General features: G+C 37.8%; 1 protein-coding gene across 1 annotated transcript in view; it reads right to left on the bottom strand.

Moving 5' to 3' along the window:
• CDKAL1 (CDK5 regulatory subunit associated protein 1 like 1) overlaps positions 1 to 27,872 on the bottom strand; it is a 415,443-nt gene that overhangs the window by 90,073 nt on the left and 297,498 nt on the right. The window contains exons 10-11 of the mRNA XM_054381757.1: positions 26,072 to 26,252; positions 7,875 to 7,937 (exon numbers count right to left, since the gene is read on the bottom strand). Of these exons, the coding sequence (XP_054237732.1) occupies positions 7,875 to 7,937; positions 26,072 to 26,252 (244 nt within the window). The remainder of the gene's footprint in view (positions 1 to 7,874; positions 7,938 to 26,071; positions 26,253 to 27,872) is intronic.

Here is a 27,872-nt window from a genome sequence, read left to right as displayed (position 1 = left end):
CAATATTTTTTTTTTGAGATAGGAAATACTTATTTGAGACAAACTGATATACCAGGTAGTATTTGCATGCTGCAGCAAGGATAAAAACTGTGAGGTAAAGGACCAATATTTTAATGAGTATTCACTGAAAAACTGTACAGATGTTCTTATGGAGGAGGGGGGGAGGTGTGTGTGTGAGTATACGTGGATTATATCAGCTTATTTCTTAAAACTGTTCTCAAGATCCTTAATGAAGGTATTTCAATAATACATCAGTACATGTGAAACCTTGTTCAAGATCCAAGCTTGTGCACAACATCACCTTTGTGAGTGGAGGCAAATGTGATGTGACGGACTACGTTTTGTTGTTTTTCAAAAGGATCAGTTTAAAAAGACAGAAAAAGGATTTGTTTAGTCTAAACATTTCCCTTCTGCTTATCACTGGGGTAACAATCCCAAACAACTCAGTTAGCATCAGAAGCTGTAAATACCCAATTAGAGCAAAAGTTACTAGCACAGAATACAGTTTTAACCAGAAGATTAAACATATACACACTACTTGTTTTGCATGTATTTTACATTTTCGTGAAAGAAAAACAACAAATTCAGGAATTATGGAAGTGCTTTTAGCTGTTGTTTGTTTGGGTTTTTTAATTTTGTTTATTTTATTTTAAAACTTTTCTGGATGCAATATACACTTCAGATAAGACTGCGAGTCTTTTAGCCCAAATTTCCTACTACAGAATTAAAGCAGAGCAGATATACATTTTCCTACACAGCGTATTCAAGAGAAAAGTATATTTCCTTGCATTGCCTTCCTTGTTTCCCTATTCTCTGCAAAAACCCTGAAACAATTCTTGGTATTTGAATGCCCATCTCTAAACTGTTTTAGCTCACTCTGTGTTACAGATGGCAAATTTCAACGTAGCTAAGAGTTAAGTCAAGAAAATGCAGAAGCTTTTCAGACCATTAGATTTTCTTCACTACCATCAAGTAACGTTCAAGTGTGCCATTAACACAAGGCCACGGCACTGCTCCTCCAAATAGAAATTGCTTTTCTCTTTCAGTAGTCTTCTTTCAAGCCTCACATCATATCAAGAGCACAAAACAGCTTTATGTAACCCTCCTCCAACAGCACTTCTGAACATGAGGGAAGGAAAAAAGAGAAGAATGGAGTAAAGTTACAATAAGAATATCTCCATAAAATGCGGTCATATCTGACATCTGAGCTACTAAATTAAACCTGACATCTGTTTTAAGGCAAGAGATAGCAAAAGGCTCTGTCTCTTTTCACCAATAGCCTACAAATCCTTTTTGTCTTCCTGAAGAACAACTCAAAGCACCCACTGTAGCAAATTCAGACTACACCTTACATCACAAGCATTGCAGCTTCACAGTCACCTTAAGATTTCATACAATACTGTTCTTGGAATAAATGGAAGGCAGATTAAAAAGATGTTTGTTATTTCCAGAATCATATATCCAAATCATTATCCAAAAACTCCAAAGGCTGAGACAGTCTCTCAAGAGTAATTTCTTTTTTTCTGGCTCTAAAGTAAAACTTACACCTTCACAGCACTTCTACTGCACATGCATATCTTATGAAACAGTTAACAGCTGAGAAATATTAACTGTCCTTAGGAAGAACAACAAGAATTGCTTGTGGTTTTCAGCAGGTCTGGACTTTCCCATTTCCAGACTCAGAAAGCACCCAAACCTGGCTTACTTAAACACGCAAGCTGCCACACCCCATATGTAAAACCAACCACTTCCTAACGCCAGTGGCTATGAAAGATGGCCAGGGACAAACAGAGAAGCAGAAGATGGCAAAGTCTGGGAGGTCAGGAACTACAAAAATGCACAAGCATAGATTTCTGAAATATGTAAGTCTCACCTGCCAGATACATTTAATGCTTTCGGTCTTACACTAGCTCCTTTTAAGAAACCTCACCCATAGCAACACTTTCAACTGTAAAGCCCAACACTTCCACTTACACGTCCTCTCATGCAATCACATCATACCACAGTGCAGACTCAGCTTCAAAAACAAACCTTTCAGGATCTAAATAACAGAGTAGTATGCTCATGCCTGCCATCAGAAAGTTAGCCAACACCAAGCATTTCAGAGCACTTTCTTTCAGTAGATATCAGAATTTCTTTGGTTCAATTTTGCTCATTCGTGAAGGATGCACAGGAAGCCCAGCTTCCCTGAACACTGGAGGAAAAAAAGGGATACAGCTCACTACTGGAAAACTGGTCACAACAGAAGCCCTTAACTTCCCATCTCCCCTTGGTTCTGCTGTTTAACTAAGCAGTCATCACCCTGGTGAAGACAGATTTGCCAGTTCTCAGTGCACCACCCCCCACTTCATTGCCCTGCCGGTCTGTGATCCCCAGAGGCCACCAGCTGCTGAACAGGGCCCATAAGGAGTGCAGGACTTGACCTTGCTTCCAGACGCCAAGAGATTCCAATCCTTTACCCCTTACATGAGACTTTTCCTCCTGCTTTTGGATATTTCATGTTTCACACAGGTGTCCATGACAATTTTCAGATAATACCACATGATTATGATTAATATTAACCACATGCTATGATTAATATTTTGTGTTACTGTCAATGAAAATCACTTAGACCACACAGATATGCCTTCATAGGCAGTGCCAAAAGAGATTCTACCTGTTTAATAGTGGCTCCTACCTGTTCCATTGTGAAAACACAGTTTCATCCCTTCATTACTTACAGCCTCTTTCAATGTGTAGTAATATAATTTTTACATTTTTCTGGCTTAAAAAATGCCTCAAACTCTTCAGAGCTACAGAACCCAGCAGAAGAAAGAGGTGCCCTGCAACCACAGTTTAAGGATGCAGCAAGAGTCCATGCACTTTTGAAATAATTGGTTGAAAACATGCTAAGTCTGGAAGTGACAGTAGCCATTAGCACCTTAACTTTAAGCACAGCCATTCATAAGCTTGTTATTAAACTTCCCTAAGTCAGTTATGCACATACCTACCTTTATCAAAGCCAGTGGAATACAAGATCAGCACCTTCCTACCTCCCAGAATTCCTTACAAGGCTAAGAGCTAGCAGAAAACCCCCACAATTGTGTACCTTAATACAATGGTCCAATGGCATTGTCTATAGGCTTTAAATTTTTTGAGTGTTTTAACATTTCCAGAACACATTAATAAAAGGTATTTTAAAGCATAAGGCTTAGGGAATATACAACTATTTTAGCAGTATTACATCAACATTTTGAAATAGTAATTTTTTTTTTTTTTAACCCTGAGCACTTTCAACCAGGGAACAAAATCTCTCAAAAATCTCTTTTCAAATCACATGCACATTGACTTTATTTCTCACTTGGCTGGACAAAAGATATACTAAAATAAATCACTTATAGTATCAGACATGACCTTATTTTTTCACAGATCGTGCCCTGTTCTTGAGCAAAAGATCCAGGCTGCAAAAGGCAGAAACAACAAATCCAGAGCTGAGTTTTAAAAAAGCACAAGTCTCAGAAGATTTCTCACTGTAACAGCACAATGCTGCCAGAGGCATGTATGGACATGCCCTCGGGTCTCTCTTTCTGGCTATCTTCTCAAGAAAGCAAAGCAACAAAATGAATGGTAGTTCTGCTGTACTGTGTTTACTATATGTAAAAACATTCTTTTGCAGAGGATAAATTGAGGATTATAGTTTTAAACAACTGCTCCAGGGCTAGACTGAACACTTAACTCATCTGACAAGATGAAAAGGAACCAGGATTCTGTGCTGCTGATTTTGGACACTTGCTGCATATTGGACCCTGAAGCATATATCAAGCTTCTCAAACCTGTGGCTTTGACCAGGTAACCTGCTATCACAACTGCCTTAATAGCTTTCAAAAAACTGGGTCACAAGTTTTAAAGGGCAAACATCATTTGGGAGAAAGATGCCAAGGGAGTTAAACATCCACTGCAGACAAAATAAAATTCTTGCTGTGTGCAGAGTGGAACCTCACAGTGTACACACAAAAAAAGATTCAGCAGAAATTACTTCTGTGCAAATATAATCTTTCAGTAAATGAGCTAGCAGAAAGCTGGCCAGATTACAGCTAAGGGTAAAGAGAGCACTCCCCAACTATCTTATTTTTAATTTTAAATCACCAAAACTATTGATGGTACAGCTTTATGAGGATATGATTTTTACCTTATCTTTCTGGTGGTTCTCAAACAAGCCAGACTATACATACTCCTACTCTACATAAACACAGGAAAACACAAGTATTTCAGAAGAAGGAATGGTTTCATCCACAGGCAAAGTTCTATGCATTTTCACACACACCTAACTGGAAAGCGTTTGGACAAATGACAATCAAAACACCTACCCTGAACAGCTCTTCATAATCAAGATTATAGCTCCACATTTCTTAAATAATTACTAAGTTTTGGAAAGAGTGAATTTTAGAAAGCATTTAGTTGATCAATGACAAACCAAACAAACCCCCAAAAACCACACAAGCAACCAAAATCTAAGGAAAGTTAGCTTTTTTTATGCATCTGACACCAAGGATTCAATATATTTCCCAGGCACTCAAGACTGACACTACAATGATCTTTGTCAGTGGTATAGTATATGGAAGACCCACAGGTTTTGTAGTCAGAAGCTCTGTAACTATTAAGGTGACACCAGGTAAAAGAGAACAAGATCAAACCCCCTCGTATAGGATAAGAATACAACCAAAGGGCAATCTTTGAGGTTTGCTGTTGTGTGGTTTAATCTCAACAATGAGAAGGGAAACTAGATGGTAAACTATACATATTTAAACATTAAAGAATAAAGCTTAACTTCTCCTCATCTGGTATCCACAGAGGTACCTCCCACTTTTCTAACCCTTCTGCATAGATGAGTTTAAAAGATCTACCCTCTTTGCTGCTGAATGAAGACCTCAACAGATAAAAGACTCCACACCTGAAAGGAGAAGGAAAAAGAAATCCTTGCCTTCCCTCTCCACAAAAGAGCTGGGAATGCAGAACCACAAACATTGAAAATGTCTTTCAGGATGCAGTAACTTACATTAGATAAGGAAATATGTATCAGGGTGAATGGCCATCCAGGAATAGCTCCTAATTCTAATAGCTGTTGGTCTCCTGACCAAGCATAAATAGTAGTGAGGTTAGTAAGGCTGTGTACTTACCCCATCAAAAAGTCACCTTCTACTTGATTGAGTGAAGCACAACATTGAAGAATGAACATTTTCTGATTAATTTTTTTCTTTTCTATCTGATATCATAAATGCATGAAGTCATTTTAATCCTATTCCAGCCACTGTGGTTCATGAGCTTCCTTTTAAGACTGTTTTAAAACCTCTGATTTAACTACTGTCACCAAGCTCCAAATTTATCCTTTAAGGTTATCTCTTTTCTGCATTAGAAAGACTCTGAGAGGAAAATCTTCTAATCAACCAATCAGTCCTGTAAGCCAGTAATTCAAGCCATATGTGCCATGATCCAGCATCACCAACACTTTCACAAAGTCATCATAAAATCTTTCTATGCTTACTGAAAATAATCTACAAAACAGCAAACAATCACCCCCAAATACGATCCCTCTGCCATGTAAATCAAACAAAATAGAGTAAAACTAATACAGACCTCCACTTGGAAGAACTGTATTTTCAACTAATGTTGATTACTGTTAGATTTAATATAAAAATTAAAAGCCCTTGCCTGGAGGGCTGCAACAATTGAGAAACTGGCAGCTGAGGTGGAAATTAAAAGCACAGAGCAAGAAATCCACAGTGAATTTGCCACAGCCACTACAAATTGGGAATAGTTAGCAGAAGGAAAACCTTCACTGTTAAGTGGAAAATAAGGAAAGATCATCTTTTGAATAAACTTTCCTTCTCCTGCACCTTTTTATTCTCAGATATATATGCAGAATGTGCTTGGAAGCAGGAAAAGAGCGGAGCTTCAAAAATCACTCATCAAACAATTGCGCTACTTTTAATAATTTATTGAATGTCCTAAAACAAAGATCAAAAGGGAATATATCTAAGCATTTATATTCAGTTCCACATTGCCTGATGACTAATTTGTAAAGAGTGCACAAGTCTTCACAACTGAAGCCAAAATCATTTGAGGATACTTTGATATAATGCCACAAAGGATATGAGCAGGAAGGCAGCAGGAGTTAACAAATGGCTAAGCTCCATTAAAAGTGCTAATAAAAGAATAATGGAATTTCCTCCTACTATGAATAAAAAGTGTTTGGTACAGGAGAATTTAGTCATGCAGAGGAATATCAAAGCTTATGGCTCATCAGTTGCTTCTCCTTATTAGATCTTAATTGATTTACTATTACATTCACCTTAAAATGCTTCAAGTCAAAAAAGCAACAATCCCACTCAATCTCTCACCACAATAATTTCCTTTACCCTTCATGTTTCTTGATTTTCACAGGCTCTTAATATCTGCTTTACCAATCCTTGTAAATAATGCAAGCTTATCTATAAAAAATACTTCAAAGTGACGGGTTTAACTTGAAATGATATATAGCTGTTAAAACCATAGAATCTACCTAATGTTTGACAACGGTTTCTCAAACTGTAAATTTCCAAGCTGCTGGTAACTATGGAACTCTCATAGCAACAATTTACCTGATCAACCATTCATATTTGCACAATGTATTTCCTTCTCATAGACATATGTACAGTTACACACACACACACATGCATGTGTTCACACATAGAGACAGCAGCACATATATACACACATCTACCACCTTCTTCCCCCAAATATAAACCCCAGCTGTTTCTCCCAATGTATAACTATTTGGTATGTGGCCAGAGAAGAAAGGGCTGGAGTTGAGAACCTTCCTTTGAAATGTTTGCACAAAAAATTGTTTCAAATCTGTTTTGGAACGGATACTTGCAAAGTCACACATGCTTTACAAAACGGAAGTAGCAAAGGCAGTCACACTGCTGACAAATTGCTTAAAAAACATGCCCACAGATACATCCAAGATAGAAGGAACTTCCCCAAAATATTTACAAACCTACTTAACTCTCCTACAATCAGCTGCTTGATGCTCTCTTTTGCATAAAAAAGCCCATGACAAAGCTGTAGCATAGAAATGCTGTGATCTCTGTCTCCTGGTTCTCCAAAATTTTCTTGTAACAGCTTTAATTTTTTGTTTATTTCACATTAAAATGTTGTTACAAGAGTGACCTTTATTATATCCCATGTTACAGGAGCAGAAAACAAGGTTGGATTTTAGTTTGGTTGGTTGGTTTGTTTGTTGGTTGGGTTTTTTTTTTGCTTGGTTGGTTTGGGTTTTTGTGGGGGTTTTGTTTGTTTGTTTGGGTTTACTTGTGGTTTTTTTAATCTTCCCAGGCTTCACAAATAAGGATCATTTTATAATAATGTGTATTTCTTCTTCCCTCACACAACCATCAGGCTGTTAAGCAAAGCAGGCTCTTCCAATGATGCCTCCAGAATCAATAAGTAATTCATTAGTATCAGGTATCTCAGGGCCTAACTGACACAACAGGCTAAGCAAGATACTCGAGTAGTACAATTTCTAAATACAGAGGAAAAAAGAGGGGAATTTGATACCACATATGGTCACTTTGCAGGACCATAAATTATACTACATGAGTATAATTTATGTCTATAAATTATACTTCTATTGGATTAATGAGAGTCATTGGTTTCACAAACCAGAAAATGCAGCATTTCAAGCTTGGTTTGAAGAAATAAACATTTATATGATAGCAGAATTTAAGCAACATGAAGATCCTAGCACTTTCAGTTTTATAATTTCCTCTCATTTTTGCATTAAACATGAAATACAGTTATCACAATTGTTTGGAATTATTCTTAACAACAAATGTAGGTAGCATATTTTTTCTTACCTTATGATCATATGGACTGTATGAATGAAACAGCTGGGACAGATCCTTTGTTCTCTGTTTTTTCTGAAAAGTAATATCAATAAATAAATCACATTAGAAAAGTTAAAGGAAAAAAGAAAGAGACTACTGATTTAAAAAGCTGTATGCAGGTACAAACATATTCTCTCCCTACTTTGTTAATGGAACTGTAGGTATGAAGAGTGATATATGCAGATTAAGGATATTAAATAGCACAGGAAAGAATTAGCATATATATTAACAATGTTAAGAACACATCCTCAATAAATAATAAACACTAACCTATGGAACACCAGTGGAATGAGTAAGTAATTCAGATTCACTTTAATTTCTGTACAATAAATCATAAATAGAATATAGATAACGAAATTTGAAGATTAGGCTCCAATCTTGCAAAGACTTGTCAGCTATTCTAGCATGTACATGCAGTCTTGCTTTAAAGCAGATTATGGAAAGGAAGTCACTTTAGAGAAGAGTAATTTATTATTTTTTAATTTCTTTTGATGCTAATATTCTCATTGCCTTGATTGTAGAAAATTAATAGGTGGTATACCATTTAATGCCAAGGCAAAGGGGAAAAAACCTTGTGTAAAGAGCAAAGTTCAAAGACAAAAGCTGCTTAATCCAGCTTCTCCTGAAATCGATGAAACAGCTTTCCGTGATTTCAGCAGATGTAAAATAGAATCTCTCAGCTGCACTCTATGGACATGGGGCAGGGAGAGGAGAAAAAACACCATCTTGTAATACAGGGATGAGCCACAAACAAGATCAAAGTTTTTATTACATCAAAATTGATGTTATCTTATCTCATAGCTCAGGAAGGCAAAGAATTGCATGTTGGAAAATGTGTAAAGGGGAGACAACTACAAGAACTCCTTGCCTGCAGTCTGTACCACTGCTTTATTTTAGCCAGCAGTTCCATTAAAGTAGATGGCAGAATCTGTCCATATTTCCAGCATGCTTGGAACTAAACAGACAGCTGCAGGACTGAAGTATTTTAACTTCTGAAAACTATAGGACAATTCAGGAAATTTTGATTATGCAAAATAAACCATGTATTTCCTTTCTTTACACAGTTTTAGTTTTCAGTGAAATGTTCAGATGCAGCAATTCTGCCATAAAGACTGTAAATTTAGTTACTAGTTCAGATTTATGCAGCTGCATATTTCTGAGTCATTAAAGGTATCAGATTAATATTACTACTTCTGCTGAGGTCCCTACCTATGTTTCAGTTATGATTGCTAAGGAGTCAAGAAAATTATTTTTTACTCACTGTCCTTCTTAAACAAAACCCGTAAATTTTGTTTCCAATATGAAAAAGTTACTTCTGTCATGGACAATTCAATTAAATTACCATAAGTAATATCTAACAGGACTTGTGTTTTTCTGAGTTTACTGAGTGGCTTTTAAAATCAATAGGATTATATTTTAAAAGGTATTTCTATTAGTATAGAATTCCTCAGGAACTGAAAATGCCTTTGCCAAAAGAAAGATTCCCCTTAGTGGAAGGAAACTTCATCCTCTAACCCCCACCAATACCCCTTTTATTTCTAATGTGAAGAAACCCACTCAAGTGAAAGCATCAGGTAGCACAAGCCAAATTCCATCACCACTCTACAATTACTTATTTCCTGGTAGTGTATTTATACACAGTGGAAGTGCTTAAAATACTATAAAAAGGATTTGGAGAAATGTGACAATAAATTTAGAAGAAATATCAACATTATTATTAAGCAATTACTTCAAGACTTAATTAAATGCAGAATCATACAAGAAGTTGATAAAAGCATTTTAGCTTGGAATCTGGAGACCTTCACTAATCTTTCTAGAAAAAAGTCCCACCACAAAATCCAGAAGTCGTCTAATTCTTGGTTTTTCTTACGGAGACCATTTCTCTTCTATCCCTGCCGAATGCACACAAAGTGCTTTTGAGTACCTTTACTGCAACGACACTCCACAAAACTGTATGAGAGACCCTCTTATCCTTCCACCCTCAGACTCTGTCCAAAATGCTATTTACACACTTAGCTGGAGAAGATGAAGAAAGAAGATGGCTTGTAGTCATCCACCTTTTCTTATAGGCAATTACAGTTTCTTTCCTAACTTTCCACAAAAAGCAGAAGTTTTGCTTTTTGTACAAAATCAAAATGCTGCTAACTAGGGAAATGCTGGAAGTTCACAATAACTTGGAGCTTGGAATTAAAATTCTGGAGATGCGCATGAGAAAATGCTGTCCTTCATATGCTTAGCTGATCTAAATCTAACCAGCATTTGGCTACAGAGGCAAAAATGTCTTCAGCATGGAGTTAAGGTTGCTTAGTGATATTTTGTGCCTTTCTGGAACACCAAGTTCCACCCATTGCCCCTTGTGCTGTCATTGGGTGAGAAGAGCCTGACTCCATCTTCTTGGCACTCTCCTTTTACATATTTATAAACACTAATGAGGTCACACCTTAATCTCCTCCAAGCTAAAGAGTCCCAGCTCTCACAGTCTCTCTTCATAAGGAAGATGTTCTGCTCCCTTAATAATAACTTCTGTGTATCTGCACTGCACTCTTTCAAGCAGTTCCCTGTCCTTCTTGAACTGAGGGCCCAGAACTGCAGTGTGCTTTAAATGTAAGAGAAGTTAGTTTATCCTGATGACATTTTATATAAACTTGAAGAACAATGCCATGGTCTTGGAAGACTTTAACAAACTATGTTTAGGTGGGAAATACAGAAGGATACATTCTTCTGTGTTTTTATAAGCAATTGCAATGGACACTAAACCAAAAAAGCCTACCAAAAAGAAGAAAGCTCCACAATGCCACTGAACTCATGTCACTAAATTACATTTCCACCTTTTGACTTCTGAATTTATCTGAGAACAAAATAAATAGTGGACGGAGAAATTTACCTGACATGCTGATCACATAATGTATTTATAGTGGAGGTAAAAAATATGCTGCTAACTAGGGAAATGCTGGAAGTTCACAGTAACTTGGAGCTTGGAATTAAAATTCTGGAGATGCGCATGAGAAAATGCTGTCCTTCATATGTTTAGCTGACCTAAATCTAAACAGCATTTGGCTACAGAGGCAAAAATGTCTTCAGCACGGAGTTAAGGTTGCTTAGTGATATTTTGTGCCTTTCTGGAACACCAAGTTCAGCTTAACTCAGATCTTGAAAAACCAGAAATATAAAACATTTAGAAAGAGAGACTCATAAAAGGACAAGGAATTCATGCTGCTTCAACTGCATATCTCCTTCAACTCCTACAACAGGCATTAGCCATATGATATTAAAGGTTTTTTTATATGAAGAAAAGGCACAATTCCCAGCCCACCTGCAACTAGTGTAAAGCACAGAGTAAAGCAGGCCTCTCCATGTCTCGACATGACAGAGGGAAACGTGGAGCCCAAAAGCTTCTTCTCCTTTATTTCCTTCAGAGAACTATTTCAGTCCCCAAACTGCTTATCTACACACATTTCCTCAGATTTGTTTCCCTTTAATGCAGCTTCATACTCCTATTTCTTTTTGTTTTGCTTAGTCCAATATCCCTTTCGAGTACTCTCTCAACCAATATAAAAATATTTTAAATCCCCGTCTTGTTGTATGCTTAAAGTATAGTAGCACTAAAGGATCCTTTTAGAACACATCTGGAATGATAAACCAATAAAGCCAAGAATTAGTGATCTTTTCTAATGCTTTAAGTGGACTATACAGAGGATTATTACCCTACTTTTGATCAGGAAACATCATTTAAAGAACAAATAAGTAGAATGCAAAAAACCCCAAATAAACAAAATACAAGATGAATATCTCCAAAAAGTTTAAAATATTTTCTGCACAAGTTAATAATTATAGAATTTTTTTGTTGACTATTAAAAAAAAAAAAAGCTGAACTTAAAATACCTATTCTTTTTGCAAATTATGTGAAAATAGGGTAAAGGTATCTTAACAATACATTTTTATAAATTGAAAATAACTATACAAAATACAAAACAGTGTAGGCTCACACATTTGTGTTACACTTCCCTAGTGATGCGCTTTTCATACTCAAGTGATAATTACCTGCCTTTCAGATGATATTAATACAACCTAAAATGTGTTTGTTTTCCTTTCAAGCATGGTATTGCTCTATGATGTTTAATAGGAAGTGGAATTACAATACCACTGAGCTATTTTTTTTATTAAAGATTACTTAGAAGCAGCTTGAATGGAATATTCTCAGTTTTTCTTCTAGAAATAAAAGGGACCCAAATTACTCCCCAATCTGAAGGTATCACTGGTTTCCTTTAGATTTCACTTCCCATTATAAATAGTCTATTTTCACCCTCAAGGTTCTTAATAATTCCATTTCTAATACTATTACAGATTCAACCAGTTTCACTGAAGGTATCAGCTTCAATGTATTGCCAGCAAGCTCTTGCTTTAGTTTTCCTGCTTTGATCATTTAAAATCTCTCCAGCATATGGGGCTGCCTTCAGTAAAAGGGACACATATCTGTTTCTTTTCAAATACCCCTCTTTTCCTTCATGATCACGGCTAACAGTAACATTTTTCCAGGCAACCCAGTGAATGCCTTTATTTCAGTTCTTTTCCCTCACCTAACATCCTCTCCCCCATTTATCTTTTACACACTGCTGGTCAGAATTAAAACAGTTTTATTTTGCCATGAAAACCTTATTTAATTTAGAGTTTATAATGCATTTCACACACTCCACCATGCTAACAACCAACAGCAACACCGTTTCTCTTTCAAACAAGGGAAAATCACATTACCTGCTTGTGTAGTATCTAATGGATTGCATAGTTTAGTGTTTAAACTACATTAAGCTTTGTGAGCCACAGTAGAATTTAACTACAAGTTTGATAGACTTCAGGAGAAGAATGAAGCAGCTTTGCAAGTATTTTCAGTCTTCTTCCCCAGTATTACCAAAATCACAGAGGCTCCCCATCAGAACAGATGAGCAAAATCCACAAGATTGGAGCTTTTGTTTCTGAAACAGCTTGTCTAACACATTTTGTGTTATGGCATTCTCTAACTTCAGTAAGATGCGTTTTCTGAGCAATAACAAAGTTGTCTCTGTCTTTTCCCCCATATTACATCTGTGATCTCAAAGCTACAAAGGCGTTGGGTAGTTCCAAACTCCAAATTTTACAGAACAAAATGGAGTTGGGAGCACCCTATCTAAAGACTTCAGCTGGCCTAACTTTAATCTCCAAAGAGTTACTTGGCAAAACACCAGAGAGAGATGTAGCAACCACTCCAACCAAGATACATTTAAAACCCTTGCTTGTGCAGTCAATCCATACAGGCTTAAATTTATGTACCTATAACCACAATACAGATAGGAGCTGAGCCACTGAAACTGCCACGTTATCAACGTTTACAGATTGCTTTTTGTTCTGCAAAACAATTTGAGGGGAGAAAAAAAGAAAAGGTGATCAGAAACCAGCGAACCGTTCTCTTTGACCTTCAGTTATTCAGTGTCTCACCCTCTTACAAACGATCTTTAAAAGAAAACGTTGTGCCCCAGCCAGATTGCTTGATAAAATCATAACTGGTGTTCATCAAGCTCTTGTGATTGTGCCCCATAAGGTCTGCAAGGGCAGAAATGACAATACAGGCCTAACAAGTTTTCTACTTTCTGCAGCTCAGTTCTACTGACCTTATTCCTGTCTTTCTGATCACATCTATAATGAAGCATACAAAAATCACTTGGGGGTTAGCTAGTCTTTCTGATCTGACCTACCCAAACCACTATGTTAAAATGGACTCACTGCTTCTACTGTTACTATCAATACATGTGTGTTGCATTATTTAGCTTGGATCAAGAAATTACTTTCTAATAGTGTTATATTAAGCAGTTTTCCTCAGTCTTCCAAGATGGTGGATGTTTTTTTCCAACCTCAGTTAACAACAGACCTGTACATTCATATTTTATATACTTCATATTTTATGTACTCTTTGGATTTTTGTATAGTCAGTAATTCTTTCTATGAAAATTGGAACAAAGTTTAAGAGTCTTTGGTTTTTTTGTCTAAAAAAACCTGGAAAATATATAAAGCTTTGCACACCTTTACCAATTGCAATAATCTCAAAAATGATGACAAACATTGCAGTGGTCCTGTCTTGATTAGGGCAGCATAAACAGTCACAGTTCAGTCTATTTTACAAGTACAGATACTTATTTATGGAAAAATATAAAACCAGCACAGGGTCTTCATAAGATCACCTGTCACCCTATTTGAAGATAGTTTCTTGAAGGATCCATTTTCAATTAAACCACATATATTGCAATTTCTTCCTTCTTACCTCCCATATAAATTCAACTATGACATAGAGACTCTTCAAACATACCCATGTTACAAATATTGCTGAATTCTGTTCCTTCCAGTACATTCAAGTTCTTTAAATTAGTTTAGGATTGATGTTTGTTAATCCTGCCATCTTTCATAACAAACTCTTCCCCCTTAGCAGACAACAGATTATGCAAAATTTATTCTTAAAACACTCAAAAAGACACCCTTAATTTCAGAAAAGGCCTTCAATACTCATTCATCTTGAGGGCCCTTAAGTAGTTTGTAAATGCTCTGTCTCCATTCTGGTAGATTTTAATGTTTGAAATTCGTACTGAAATTTCATAAGCTATATGAGGTGGGTATTTTTCTAAGGATGCCACTGTAACTGATGAGGAAGACTATTTAGCTCAAAAAAGACTTTCTAGAACGAAAGTATCCACCAGAAACTTGGCCTGGGGCATCAGCCACATTCTGACTGATACTAAATCAGAAATAAAATGATTGGTCACAAGGGACAGAATGAGTTTGAATATATATATACAGTTATTGCACCCCGTTGTGCAATAATATAGACCAGAATGAACTGCAATCTACATTTTAGTAACGAAATGCAATTTTTATGTATATGTTAAGCCCAGGACATATATGGGCCTATATATATATATATACAGCCAGGACTTGCCTGCCTGCAGTGTACTTTTTTCCCCTTCTCTTAATCTGGTGATAGATCTGTGTGTTCTATTGCACTGCAGCAGCATTAAAAGCACCAGGTTTTACAGCATCCCAGGAAGAATAAAAAGAGCAGAGAAGTGCCCCAGAAGGTACAACATGTACAAACAGTGAGTGATAAACAGTGCTCAAGTGCTCACTGTGTGGGAGATAGCACTTGTGTACCCACAACAGGCAAATTCACTAGACACAAGCAAATTGCCCTCGCTTTATCTATTATTCAGTCCTCCACTCTATTGACAGTTTTTCAGCAATTCCAAGTTCCATGCCAATTTTTAGCCCAATGACTGGAGAAGTACAGCAATGAGAATGGCAGAAGACCAGAGTTCCACAGCACTCAATGACCTGATTGGCTGTGATGGTGTGGAGGAGTGTACTTGGATTACCAAAGACAAAAAGGGTCCCCAGGAACTCACCTCAGGAGATTTCAATGTCCTATTCTTCCAAAGCATGTTTTATGGACCATCATAAATGTCACATGATTTGCAAATGATAGACAAGCTTAGTGACCTCCATGATACAAAGAAATTAATTAAATCAAATGTACATTAAAATAATTTAATTGCAAACTATGGGTTTAAAAAAAACAAGGAGCCTGTAATGTTTTGTCAAAAAATAAATAAATTTGAAACCAGATGCACAGCACTGGCAAATTTTGTTCCTGGAATCTAAAGTAACAACCACAAAATGAATATACTCAATCATAGTCTATTTATGCTAGGCAATAAAGACAGTGAATTAGTAAAGCTTCAACTATTTCAGCAACATAATTAATATCAGACCTGGATAGGTTCTTAATTTGCTATCTGTGTTAAGTCACAAATTATTAAATCTAAACCATGTTTCCATTTGAGAGAGTCTGGAATTGCCAAAGACAAAGGGTTTTTGTTCAAAATGACTAAGATTTTTCTGTTCTGCTGCATGAATCCAACTTCAGTCATTAAGTATTGGGCAATACTACTTTATGCCTACAACTGCTAGCACCATTTCCAGCTCTGAGCAGGCTGGTTCATAAGGTGTACTAAAATTCTGAATGAAAAGAAAGGAAAAATTGCCATTATTATAGAAGTTACCTAACATTAATTCAAGTAAAATTTATAAAAAGAGACATTTAAATTTTTTTCCATGGTTCTTCCACTTCATTATGAGCCAGGGAAGAGGACAGGAGAGCAAAGAATACATCAATGTAACACCTAGTTGCTATAGAGGTCCCTTATCTACCAGCTTGTGCAAATGGGTTCTTTAGGTATGTATGGATTTGAATAGAATTGTAACAGAAAACAGGCCAAAACCAGTAATGTTACCTGCTGAAAATGTAGCATATGGAAATTTTCAATGATCAGTAAGCTCTGAAAACTACTACTGATGCTGAATCATATATCTGCAGTAACTTCACAAACTCAGTCTGTTCAATCTGCACAAGGCCATTAATGATCAACAAAAGACAGAGACTCATACCATATCCAAGAGGACTTCTATATGCAGATGAAGACTGCAGGATTATATTTACAAGGAACAAAGATCCCTCTGAGGGACTTTCCAAGCATCTACCCTGAAGCCATAGATTGACCTGTTAAGCACACACCTGGGGCTGGCCTCTTAGCCGCTGCTCTACCCATAATGACAGGTGAGCAGGCAAGTGAATGCCAGGAACTAAATGAATGTGTTGTGCAAACAGTTACCTGCTTCTAACAAATATGGCTTGGTTCTACTAATAACAACAGCTTAATGAATAAAAAGTGTTTGAAGAATTTTTGTTTCTCTCTCTGCCTCACTTCAATTCCTGATCAGGAAAGAGGGAATTTACAAAAACAGTCCTTAAACTTCCTGTAACATTCTAACTTAAAGCCCTAGATCAGAACACATAACTATTGGTAAAGGAAAAAGATGAACAATTTTCATCTTTTATTGCCCTCACAACACCTGTCTTACCGAGACAGAGACTACAAGGCGCAGGCTTCCAACATTCTCCATGTAGCCACAGAATCACAGAATGTTAGGGGTGGGAAGGGACCTGGAGAGATCACCTAGTCTAAGCCCCTGGCCAGAGAAGGATCAGGTGGGTTTTCAATATCTCCAAAGAGGGAGACTCCACAACTCCTGTGGGAGTGGGAGCCTGTTCCAGTGTTCCATCACCCTCACAGTGAAATTTTTTTTCCTCACATTTCCATGGAACTTCCTATGCCTCAGCTTCCACCCATTGCCCCTTGTCCTGTCATTGGGCTAGAAGAGCCTGACTCCATTCTCTTGGCACTCTCCTTTTACATATTTATAAACACTAATGAGGTCATACCTTAGTCTCCTCCAAGCTAAAGAGTCCCAGCTCCCTCAGTCTCTCCTCATAAGGAAAATGTTCTACTCCCTTAATAACTTTTGTGGATCTGCGCTGCACTCTTTCAAGCAGTTCCCTGTCCTTCTTGAACTGAGGGCCCAGAACTGGGCATGCAGTTTGCAGTGTGCTTTAAATGTAAGAGAAGTTAGTTTATCCTGATGACATTTTATATAAGCTTGAAGAACAATGCCATGGTCTTGGAAGACTTTAACAAACTATGTTTAGGTGGGAAATACAGAAGGATACATTCTTCTGTGTTTTTATAAGCAATTGCAATGCACATTAAACCATAAAAGCCTACTAAAAAGAAGAAAGCTCCACAACGCCACTGAACTCATGTCACTAAATTACATTTCCACTTTCTGACTTCTGAAATTTTCTGAGAAAAAGATAAATAGTGGAAGGAGAAATTTACCTGACATGCTGATCACATAATGTATTTATAGTGGAAGTAAAAAATATTTTCTCTCTTACAATCAAAAACTATTCCACTTTCCTGTAGCAAGTACCTTCCTTTGCTTCTGTTCAGTGCAGGAGTATGTGATACATGAAACCCCAATTTCAGTTTTCTTGCAACTAAAATATCAGAATTCCATCAGGGATTCCAGACAGACTTACAGGGAAAGGAGGACATGTAATGAGTGCTCATGACCACTACAAATCTTACAGGACTGCACTTTACAAAAATGAACTATTTTTTATACTGGACAGTTAACATGTGGCCTGTACATGGCTACAGTTACCAACCCACAAAACTAGAACGCTGGTGGTGCTCTCAGAATCATTGCAAATTCTGTAACTATTTCTGGTTTGATGGTCAAGTTCAGAAAGAACCCTGCCTTTTCCTCCACATGCATATTCAACACAGTTTATTTTCCAGTCTCCATTAATTCTTTTTCTTAACAGCATAAATTAGATCAAACTAAACCTGTAAAGTTACTTTAAGATGCTCGAATTTTCAGATTCAATTTCTATAAAGTTTATGAGGAAGCTGCTTACAGTTTTCATTCCAATCTGTTTCTTCTGTAAAACCAACACAAAATTCAAAAAAGTAGAACACCAACTTGGCTTCCCAAGTGTATTTCCAGTCTGGCTTTGAACTTTGACTTGCTTTCTCCAGCAAGAAAATCGTGCTCCTTGAAAGCATAAGACAAGATGCCTGAAGTACACCAGTGTAAGATTAGAGGAGCCCCAGGCTCCAGGCTTGAGTCAAAATATTCTTGTCCTTTCTCAGGGGTCTGATTTTGCACAGCCCAGCTGTGACTGTGTGATTTAACCATTCCCCATATTCAGCTACCAACTGAATTCTCAGCAGCTCAGAGGCAGACCATTTATAGCTTTCCAAAAGGGTAGAGCCTATTTTAAAACCTGGTAGCTCAACTGTCTCCCACAACAACAAAACCAGATTTACATTTCAGTACCTGGTTAATAACTTAGAGTGGTTTGCAACAGAATTGAATCTAGCTTTAAAATAAAACTGTCTTTAAAATTATGTAAAATGCTGTTTAGTAGCTTTGTCTAACCATCCCACCCCCCTATCCACCTTCCTTTGAATTCTGCACACAAGCCTGCAGCTCTGACTGCACACCCACCAAATGATGAGCACTGTGGTAGATTTAAAGGTACAGCATAAAAGAAGTCAGGTGTTTTGACCACCTTTAAAAAAGGGAAAAAAAGAAGGATCTAGGATTTCACAGGTCAGTCAGTTTATATATTTCCAGAAAAAATAGGGAGGAAAATATGCAAAACTACTCATAAGGATACAGAAAGTAAGAGAAAGACCCAACACTGATTTGCCACTAACCAACAGCTGTATCAATTGAAATTAATCCCATCAGAGACTAACTGGATTTGTAGAGAAGAGAAATCATAGCTATCTTGATGCTTTGTAAGGCTTTCTGCAGTACCTCACATGTTGTTCTCATTAAAAAAGACATGGAAAGATGGTGTAACTATAACTACTACTGAGCAAGTACAAAACTTGATGGAAATGTTAACTTGGAATACTTCAATCATTCAATGACAAATATGAAGTATTATGCATTGATTTTTCCTTCATGGTCTGCCTCACTCTCCAGCCTTCACATTTCTAATTCTAGTCTCGGACTTGCCACAAAAATCTTCACTCAGGTCTTTATTCTGGCAGAGCAGCAAGCAGTAAATAAATGTGTACTACTGAAAAAACAAAGTATAGTACAGTGTCAGCAGTCAAACTCAGACTTCAATCAGTCTTGGCTTTTCTCACATGTAAAGTACATCCTGCATGTTACACGATGAATTATTGCATGTGTTGGAGGGGATGGCAGGAGCCAAGCATTATTGACACACCAGAAGCAGTTATCACAGCTGCATCTAGTTCCTGGGGCATTTAATGCCATTTAGTCAAAACACTTAACAAGAGAGCTCAAAAGTAGTGATGGCAGACAAGAGTAGCAGTATTGTTGAAAAAGTGGCATTGCTCCTTTTCCTATTTGTTTTCCTTTTTCTTTCGTTTTCTCCCACTTCCTGACCTCCTCAGCTCTCTTCTTTAATTTTAGAAGAATATCCCTACATAGTCCTATTGTATGATCTTTGGATTGGCTACTATTAAGCTAAGACAAGACATATTCCTGATTCTGCTATGCCTGTATTAGAAACCAGGGAGATGATCTGTTCCTTTCTGGGCATTTAAATCACATTAACTTATCAAACACCATCCAAAGGCACACACTTCTACTTGAAAGTGCTTAGAAGTGCAATTGGTTCTCTCACATAGCACAGAATACATAAAACTCTATAGAGTTGTTTCTAAATCCATCCCAGACAGCAGGCGATTTCTTTCCCTGCCATAGCTCCAACCCTGGCTTCTGTAGCCACATTGTGTCACATCACTACCTATTAAAGCCTGAAGCACATGCTCCAAGGCAGGAGCAGCCCTCAACTGTCATCTCTCCTTATTGTCTGCTCAACGGGGAGCCAGTCTTTTCTTTGCTGGTACAACTGCAAGGTTCAGCTTTGCCCTCTTTTCTTTTAGAGTTGTGAACAGAGCAAAAAGTGTCCTTTGCACAAGCAATGCTATTCCAGCTGCTGCCCTGCTGCTTGGGCTGGCTGATGACAGATTTTTATTTTTATTTTCTAGCAATGATGGGTACATTTAACAGTTAACAAGCCCAGAATATAGATTGATTAGATTTTAGAATCCATAGGAGTTTTGCCTGAACAGGGTAGAAGATATGAGATAAGGTCTCACATTTTTGTCCACCATGGACATGGCATGTCTACCCATACCCTTCACGTACTGAAAGGCTTTAATAACTCCCAGCTATACACCTAAGAGAAAATATCCTGTACCTGTGCAATTCTGAAGCAAATTATTGTTGAGATCAAATAGTAGTTCAGTTGTGAAGTTTGTAACTTGGTTATTCACTTCGGTATAGTGTGCACAGCGCTTAATACAACTAATACAAAGAGAAAAACTCAAGGAGAGACCCTTTAGGGGAATTAAAGGAAAGGTTCAGTTGTAGGCAGATACAAAATTTTCTAGCTGGGAGCAAGGAAACTATTTGATGACACATAGAAAGAAGGAAAGTTTGTAAGAGAAAGTGAAGACAAAACCTTTTATCTAGTCATCCCAATTTTAAATTAAAAAAAAAAAAAATCTAATTATACCACTAACTGGAAGTGGAATTGCTAACACTATTGAAAATATATAAAGGTTGGAATCCACACTGCAGTTGAGGGCAGTGTAGTCATGGAGCTGCTGCCACATTACTGCTCTCAAAACAGCTGCCATCTTCTATTCTCAGCAGAGATGAATCTAATTGTACCTTACTACAATCCTTATTTTCGAAGTGGCTATTTCCTCTTGTTTCCATGGGATGGAAATAAAGCTGATCCTAAAGTGATGATGTCTCCTAATGCTTTCAAGAAATTATGATGGACCAAGTCTCACAGACAGAAATCTCACAAGTTCCCAGATAAGGAAAATATAAATTTAATGGAAATTAAGATTATCAGGAACATCAAGTGCTACAGATCTTGAATTTTGGAGAGAAAGAGTAATTTTAACACTCGGAATTAAATTATTCTGATCTTTTACAATGCAGCTAAATATAAAATCCCTACCAAACCTGTCTAAATCATGTTCTCTTACACTGCTTATTAAAATAGAATCTGTAATTTCAGTTATGGAAGTTTCAGCATGATAAATTTTAAGATTGATTACAATAGGGGAATTGAGAAATTGAGATTATTGTCATTACTATTAATATCAACAACAACAATAATAATAATACTAAACACTAACAAGCCTAAAATAGCATTTCATAGTTAACACACTTCAGAATGAGAATTTTCTACAGCCAGCCTATTGGCAGTAACAAGCATAAAATTGGTGGATAAAATTGGGGTGAAAGTCAAGAAGAACAGATTTTTGGGGAAGCACTTAAGTTCTGAACAACATCTTGAATTGTTTTTCATGCAGATGACTCAGCATCACTGCAACTGTGTCTTAAAAAAGAAAAAGTCATGTCCAGTTTTGCTTAACTGTGGTCTAACTTTTCTCTACACTGGAGACAGCATTTCTGGTAAGCATAATCTAATTGATGGTTATGAAATGATGAGACCATTTACACAGATGTCTGATTCTCCATGGACATTTTTCTCCAGCAGAAACGAGAAAGGCCTGCAGCCTTAACTGTCTTTTATGAATTCATGGTGGCAGACCTGTCCATCTGGATTAGTGTCCTTTTAGAAAAGTATCAGTGCCTATAAGGCTTTCAAAGATAAATTATCTATGTAAAGGGAAGATTCCAGTTGACCTAGTGCCTTTTTTCTTTTCTATTAAGATAAACTCAAATGAGGGTTTACTCTAAAAAAGGCAATTATATTTACAACTTCCATCAAAAACATCCATTAAAACACGAATGCAGTAAATACAACCACACTTAATACACCACAGTCTATTCCTAAAATTCAGAAGGCCTTCCAAAAAAGGGCTAAGCTGAAAGGAACTGACAGGGCAAATACAGCTATTGCAGCTGTGGTACTTTGACAGAATTACTGAAGCTGTCTCAAACCAGAGTTGGAGAACTGGATCTCACTGAAGTGGAGCAGTTTGCAAACAGTAATCTGTCCATTGCAGTACTGCAAAGATAAGGTAACATTCCAAATACATCCAGTCCTTACTAAAAAAAGAACAAGAATAAAAATTGTCAAATAATTTTCTCACTGATTCAGCATCTATAGTTAAAAAATATAGCCAAAATTCTTTTCATAGAAGGAAATCCTACCAACAGATCCAGTGCAGAGTTATAAACATCCTGCAAAAGCACCAGCTCGCAAGTTCAGACTGGTAATGCAATATACCACATGTACACTCAGATGCTTGCACGTAATGGTTGTATGCCACTTTATGTGCTGCTTCTTTTGCTATGCAAATGCAATAAAATAAAGTCAGGAAGATGACATGAATAATATTTTATTAATGGATGAAGGGGTAAGGGTGCATAATGTGGATAGTAACATGCTAATTCCTTCTCCAGCCAGAGAAACATATGCAAGTTACTCTAGGCAAGGAGTAAGAAACAAAATGCCTGTCCATTCATGGTAATGCAGGAAAGACCATCATCTGCTGTCTAGAAGGTGAATACAAAACATAAGAGATTAGAACAACCTTTCCTTACTCTGTTTGACTAGTTACTCTCCATTGCTACACAGAGATAAAAGAACAAAGAATCTCATAACAGGATTTTAGAAGGACTACAGAGAAAAGGGAAAAAAAAAGAAACAAAATACATTAATTACAGATTTTCATCAGCACTGGATTAGAGGGCCACATCTTTGAAGGTTCTAATTCACTGAAAGCAATAAGTACAAGTGCTACAAGTAAGAAGAATGTAAAACTGGGTTAAAATGACATCACTGTTTTCCAAGTAACACTCCTAACCACAGAACAGCTAATGTTCTTTTAATAATTTAGCTCATCACATATTGTCTTCCCATGGCACTCACTTAAACAGAAGAGGGTAAATTAACTTAAGCTATTTGCACCTCCTGTGAAAATGGTGTGCTTAAAAATTTGTGGATGAAAGAACACAAAGTAGAAACATGATTTCTAAGCTTCCTAGCTAGTTTCCAAAAATTATGGTTCTACAATTTTTTAATTTACAAAGGTTTGTGAAAAGCATTTGAAACTAATAAAAATATTTCAACAATCTGAGCTGGTCACATTAAGTAGGCTATTTCAACAGCAGCTACTTAAATCTGAGAACTCAGTATGTCCCATCATGAGATGAGCAGTCATTGCTCAAGATGTACTTCTCTAAACAATGAGCTGAAGAAGCCAAATACAATTCCATTTTATGTCTTCAACAGTTGACACATTCTCTGTGTAATGGGTTATACTGCCTGTTTTGCTCCAACACAGAGGTGAGGAAAAGTAATACACAAAAGAAACAAAACAAAAACAAAAAAAAACAACTCCAGGTTGGGATAAAGAGTTGAGATTTAAAAAGTTTAATATAAATGAGATAATACAATGCACAATTACCCTAGCCTAGTGCAGGAAAAGCATAGCAAAATGCAGAAAGCAGTAGAAGAAGCCAGTGAACTAAACCCCAAACCAGCGAGCTATCCCCACATCCCTCCCCATCACGCTGCCATCCCAGCGGACGAGAGAAGCACCCAAACGCGGAACCTGAAAGCAGCAACTAGAACAGGAACCCTCTCACGTTACAATCTGAACTTCAAGCCCCATACTTTGCTCCAGCCAGCACTTTGTCCTGGAAGAGGAGATCATAAATCATATCAGATTTCCATTTTGAAGCTGGCATGAAGCAGGATAGTTTTGAGTAGCAGCAGCAGATTTCAATTCAACCCATGACACTATGAAATTTGTGGTACATACTGAGTGTAAGCAGAAAGGCTTTTGTGGCAGCTTTCAGGTCACAGAACCATAGAATTGTTTTGGTTGCTCTATTGCTCCAAAAGGGGCAAAACAATAACGCTCACACAAATGGATTGAATAGTCATGGAAAGTTTACATGGAAAAGCAATTAACACACTACAAAAACAACAAAGCATAGTGGTGAGCATAGCATAGCATAGCAAAGTTCCTTTACACAAGACCAAACAAAGTTCCTTTACACCAGACCAAAAGCCCAATGCTTCCCTTCTCCCCACCAGGAGTCCACCCAAAACCCCAGGGCTCTTTCTTCCCTCCCTACCCCCTCATTGCTAGGCCAATTTCAGGCTGACCAGGTCTAAGCTGGCCCCACTGATGTGTAGTTTTGACTTCATGTTAGTGTACCAGGATACATAAACTGAGATAAACTTTTTTCATTATTATTTAAATGGATTTACATTGTTGACTGCCTTTCATTCTTACACTGAAAGGATGTAGAAATGTAATTTATGCCCATAATAATGAGATAATAATGAGTCGAATTACTGTACAGGCATTGGTCTTGTGCACTTTCTTGTATCGAGATTCAGATTACAAAATATTACAAATTCCACTTAAAAAAATTCCCAAACACACCATGCCTTCAGATGCAATTCCTGTTATTAGTGCTTATAGCCATCCACAGGCTGCTTTTCATATGGAAATTTTGAGATGGGCATGTTGATAGTCAGGAAGGGTTATACTTCTCATTCAAAAAAAAAAAAAACAAAAAGAAAGAAAAGACCTGAAAACTGAATGATTAAATGCTAGTTTTATCCATGGCCTTTAACATGCAGACTGAAGGAAGCAGAGTTTATAAGCATTGTACAAGGCGAGTGTTGAGAAGAAGATGCAAGTTTGATATCTGATAACTAAATCAGAAATTTTCACTGTTCCATTATTAATACTTTGCATAATTAGTGCGCACTTGCAGCCCAGAAAGCCAACCAGATCCTGGGCTGCATCAGGAGAAGTGTGGCCAGCAGGTCGAGGGAGGTGATTCTCCCCCTCTACTCTGCTCTGGGGAGACCTCACCTGGAGTACTGTGTCCAGTTCTGGAGCCCCTGTTACAAGAGGGATCTGGACGTGCTGGAACATGTCCAGAGAAGGGCCACCAGGATGATCAGAGGGCTGGAGCACCTCTCCTATGAGGAGAGGCTGAAAGAGTTGGGGCTGTTCAGTCTGGAGAGAAGAAGGCTCTGAGGTGACCTTATTGTGGCCTTCCAGTATCTGAAGGGGGCCTACAAGAAAGCTGGGGAGAGACTTTTTAGGCTATCAGGTAGTGACAGGACTAGGGGGAATGGAACAAAGCTGGAAGTGGGGAGATTCAGGCTGGACGTGAGGAAGAAGTTCTTCACCATGAGAGTGGTGAGAGCCTGGAATGGGTTGCCCAGGGTGGAAGCCCCATCCCTGGAGGTGTTTAAGGTCAGGCTGGATGAGGCTCTGGCCAGCCTGATCTAGTGTGAGGTGTCCCTGCCCATGGCAGGGGGGTTGATCCTTTTGGTCCTTTCCAAACCTGACTGATTCTATGATTCTATGATAATTATCCACAATGAGCTTGAGATTGCTAGAGTCATAAAGGTCTTAAAATGGTAAAAAAGCGAAAACAAAGTGTAATGAACCAACTCTTGGCACTCAATCAGCAATAAGCTGATGCAAAGAAGACCTGACTAGTAAAACCCAAATTTTACCCTTTCTATCAATCTGAACAGCAATTTATATATGAAAATGCATTCAGTTATCTGACTAACCTGTAAAGGCAATTCAACAATCACTTCACTTACTGGACTGAAAAAACCCACCTTTAACAGTAGCAAAGTCATGCAGAAAATCTGAATTTTCATGTACATGCTTTACATATTTAAAGACTGTATACTGTATACAGTGGCACAAGAAAATGGATCTTACCACTGCAGCTGGAACTTGATGCATTTTCGCAGCCGGAGTTCCTGGGCGTGGGTAAAATTGATTAATAAACAAGCTGGGAAACCTGTACTGTTCTACAAGTTTCATTGTTTCTTGAAAATCTTCATCTGTCTCTCCTGGAAAACCACAGATGATGTCTGTAGCAATTGTTATTCCAGGCACTCTGTAAAGAAAGTAGAAAGGAACACTGAACTAAGGACATGTAAAAGTCTTGCTCCCCTAAAAGCTGGTGTACGTAGACTTATAACTCTTCAACTTTATCCACAGAAATGGAGAGCTAAAATGATCCTATGAGATTTTAACACCATTGCTTGGTAATGAAAAACACATTTGGTTCTCAGCCAAGAGCACATGGAACAGTGAAGATATCGCAGCAAATATTGGATTATAATATACATATATATGGTACAGGATTGCAACAGAGGAGTGAAGACATCTGGACCAACTCTTCCTTCGTTCAAAATTCTAGATGATAGCAGAGTTTATAAATTTCTTGAGTTCTGATTGCTTAATCCACAAAATTTACAACTAGAATTTGTAAACTATCTCATGTTTTATAATGCTGCTGTCAAAGCAGAACAGGCTGTCCAAAAGAAGGGACTGGAATGCCATATAACCCAGTAATTTTGAACAAAATTGGCTTTGGAGCCTGTCAGATATCTCTTAGTGACATGTTAATCTCTAACTCAGTACTCCATAAAATCAGCCTATGCCTGGTTAAAAAGGAAAACAAAATACCTAAGTTTCCAAAGGCACAGGCACTGAATTGCACAGCATCAGAGAAGATGAAAGGGAGATAGGATTTTCTTTGCAACTCAACAGCTTGAAGAACCTCAGCTCCCATCTGCAGTAGAGAAGCAGTTGGTGTGAACTCCACTACCAAGGGAAGTGAAACCTCTGGAGCAGAGAAAGGACGCAAGCTGGTGGCTTCTGACACCAAAAAAAAAGGATCTTGTCTCCCTGAAAGGTGGAGAGGAGCAAGGTGTGTTGACAAGCAAAGCATCTGGTCCACCTAAGCCCTAAACCATGCAAGACTACCGGTGTGGGAGACACAGACACCCATCTGTCAACCTGACCAAACATCTAGAGATGTTTGCTGTCTGCCAACGGCCAGGGTCCAGGATGTTGTAGGGCTCATCTGGCCCTTTGACTACTATTCCCTGCTGTTATTACATGGAGGCACAAATGGTACTGTGAGGGGAAACCTGAACAGTATTAAAAGTGACTACAGAGCTCAGGGGGCAGTAGACAAGGGCATGGGGGCTCAGGTGGTGTGGTCCTCAACAGGAAACACTTTTTACTGAGGGTGACTAAGCAAGGGCACATGTTGCCTCAGGGATGTTGTAGAATTTCCCTCCTTGGAGATATTCAAAAGCTGCCTGGATGTGGTCCTGGGCAATTGGTTCTAGGAGGCCCTGCTTGAGCAGGGTGGGGGGGTGAAGAAAATGACCTCAAGAGATCACTTCCAACGTCAATCCTTCCGTGATTCTGTGACATGGCTCAGAAAAAATGAGTCCTAGTTGTCAACCAAGAGATTACTGCACAGTATTGACAGAGCACTCTATGGGACTCAGGAGATGTGAACTCAGTTTTATAAATCTGACACTAGCCAGCTGGGTGAACACTGCCCAACAAGAAACTGTGAAACCACAGCACTGTTTTATATTCAGCCTGCTTGTGTGAAGTGGGAATAATGACAAACCTCTTCTGCAGAGAGGCAGAAACTAAGTGCTCAGAAGCACTCAGTACTTCCTACTGATAGAGATGGGACTGCTTCTAAAAC

Source organism: Indicator indicator, chromosome 6, assembly GCF_027791375.1.
Source record: "Indicator indicator isolate 239-I01 chromosome 6, UM_Iind_1.1, whole genome shotgun sequence".
Classification (NCBI taxonomy): domain Eukaryota; kingdom Metazoa; phylum Chordata; class Aves; order Piciformes; family Indicatoridae; genus Indicator; species Indicator indicator.
This window is presented reverse-complemented; position numbering and strand designations above follow the sequence as displayed.